Raw genomic sequence first — 2,500 nt, forward strand, 5'->3', positions numbered from 1 at the left:
TTCATCTCTCTCTCTGCTGCGCGCTCTCCTTCATCGCCGCCTCTGTGCTCTGGATCCCCCCCCTCCTCCCCCCCCTCCTCTTCCTCCTCTCTCGTCTCTTCACAGATTATTCACGCCTGAAATCTGCTTTATGTTCCTCGTATACCCAGCTCCTGAAGGATGATGTTTCCTGTTTAGTCGATCACATGAAAGCATCTTGTTCTCCTTCATGTTTTATTCAATCTGAGCTCAACCTTTAAAAATGCAGCCGCTTCAGACAAATCTGATCCTCCTTTATTATTTAAAGCCAGAAACTTCAAACCTGCCAATCAGGGATTCGCTGTGCTCCTCCCAGCAGATTGGCTCATCAGTAATCAATAACGTGATCAGGCTGGAGCTGCTGAGCACACCTTACAGTGTTTGTTGTAGCTGATGTGGGTTTGCAGATATTTAACCCTTTAACCTGCTGCAGTGAGGTCATGAATGAACGATGTAAAAGGAACTCAAACCTTCATTAACAGAGCTCCGCCCTCCCTCCCTCCCACAGGTGAACAACAGCAACAAGAAGGAGTGGAACGGGATGATGGGGGAGCTGCTGGGAGGCCTCGCTGACATGATCGTCGCCCCGCTCACCATCAACAACGAGCGCGCTCAGTACATCGAGTTCTCCAAACCCTTCAAATACCAGGGGCTCACCATCCTCGTCAAGAAGGTGAGCGAGCGAGGAAGTGTATACCACGATGAAGGTTCATGATGTGACGCTGTCACGACACAACAAAGCGGTGATGCTCAGCCTGAGCCAGCGTGAGAGCAGCAGAGAACCGAGGTTACGTTTCGTCACAGGGAAACGGCGATGTTGTGCAGTCCATGTTAGTTAAACAGTTCCGGTGTTCATGCACACGAGCTTGTGGTGCTGTCCCTACGGCATCCCTCACCCAGGCTCAACTGACCAATCACATGACTGTGATGTCATAGCCCGGGAGAGATAGCAAAAAAGACACAAATGCCTTTGTCTTCTAGAAGAAATCGTAAGCGATTAATTCAGGCAAAGCTATTATCGCGTTAGGTTTGCTGTTAGCCACGTTTCACTTTGCTGGTGATGCTTTTATATAGTGTTAGCTAACTTCTTGGCTAATGCTAACTGAATGATCCGACAATGTGATTGGCAAGTTGTGATGTAAGCGACACCGACATGGAGATAACAGAGCACGTCACTTTCACAGGCTCTTGGGAGCCCCTGCTAGTGTGGGGGGGTCATCAGCCGCTCAGCCTGCAGACACCTGGGGCCAGGTGAAGATGGAGGACGAGGGACAAACTGTTCTCAGCAAAGTTCGTGTTGAGGAGTCGTACTCGCTCCCATCTCCGGACTTGTTGGGCATGTGGCTGAAAGCTCAGCGCTGATTGTTACTGTGAGAGAAGCTGAAGTGAAGTGAGTGATGATTGGCTGAAGCGAGGAGGTGCTGCATGGACATTTGTGAAAGCAGAGCTGTAGGCCCCGCCCATCAGCGTGCGAACTACCCAGGTTTCTCGTTCTCACGCTGCGAGCCAAGCCGGACAAAACTTTAATTAGTTCATTCATTAAAAATAATCTTCATCAGTAAGAGAGCAGCTCAAAGAGTCTGGAACAGATTAAGACACATGAACATTAAAGGTAATGGTGACCAATCAGGAAGGAGCTGGCTTTAAGGAGGCGGAGCTAAAAGAGTTCAAACAGCTGATAAAAGATTCCTGCTCCAAACTGTCTCAGATAATGTTGGAAATAAAACTAATGACGTGTGTGTGTGTTCACAGGAAATCCCTCGCAGCACTCTGGACTCGTTCATGCAGCCGTTCCAGAGCACGCTGTGGCTGTTAGTTGGTCTGTCGGTCCATGTGGTGGCAGTGATGCTTTACCTACTAGACCGGTTCAGGTAAACCAACACCACGCCTCAGACCACGCCCCCGCCCTCCAAGGAGTCACTCAGCTGTAGACTCATGTTTTAAAACAGCAGCAGAAATCCCAAACTCCACAAAACGTGTTATTAGCTCATCCACGTGTTCGGTCGCACGTTCAAGCCCCTGGTCACAGGGGTGAGACGGTAAAAATGGCGTATTGGCTTTCAACAAAAACAGCCATTCCTAATGAGCGCTTCATTTGGTCTGTTACCGCACGTGAAACGTACATACATGGGACGGGTGTAGGCGGGGCTACATTACGGCGGTGGGCGGGGCTTGAGAGCAGCCGTACAGAAGAATGACAACGAGGGTTTTTTTTCCCAGTCTGTGCCCAGGGAGACACTTAAAGTCCAATCCTGATTTTGTCAAAGGTCAAAATCAGGATTGGACTTTTACCTGTGATGTAGCTGTGAAGTCTAACACAGCTGTGTGTGTGCAGCCCGTTCGGAAGGTTCAAAGTGAACAGCGAAGAAGAAGAGGAAGACGCCCTCACCCTGTCCTCGGCCATGTGGTTCTCGTGGGGAGTGCTGCTGAACTCTGGGATAGGAGAAGGTAAGAGGATGCTGAAGGTAAAGCCGGTGGCGAG

At 49.8% G+C, this 2,500-nt stretch overlaps 2 protein-coding genes across 2 annotated transcripts in view; one reads left to right on the forward strand and one right to left on the reverse strand.

The window, feature by feature from the left end:
- The window catches only part of LOC102308781 (glutamate receptor ionotropic, NMDA 1), a gene marked incomplete in the record, with an annotated part of 73,062 nt that overhangs the window by 34,846 nt on the left and 35,716 nt on the right, over positions 1 to 2,500 (reverse strand).
- LOC121812272 (glutamate receptor ionotropic, NMDA 1-like) overlaps positions 77 to 2,500 on the forward strand; it is a 2,723-nt gene continuing 299 nt past the window's right edge. Inside the window, exons 1-3 of the mRNA XM_042213953.1 lie at positions 77 to 691; positions 1,771 to 1,889; positions 2,354 to 2,466. Of these exons, the coding sequence (XP_042069887.1) occupies positions 560 to 691; positions 1,771 to 1,889; positions 2,354 to 2,466 (364 nt within the window). The 5' untranslated portion in view covers positions 77 to 559. The remainder of the gene's footprint in view (positions 692 to 1,770; positions 1,890 to 2,353; positions 2,467 to 2,500) is intronic.

This window comes from Haplochromis burtoni, unplaced genomic scaffold, assembly GCF_018398535.1.
Source record: "Haplochromis burtoni strain Fernald_Lab_line unplaced genomic scaffold, NCSU_Asbu1 Contig_501, whole genome shotgun sequence".
Taxonomy (NCBI): Eukaryota; Metazoa; Chordata; class Actinopteri; order Cichliformes; family Cichlidae; genus Haplochromis; species Haplochromis burtoni.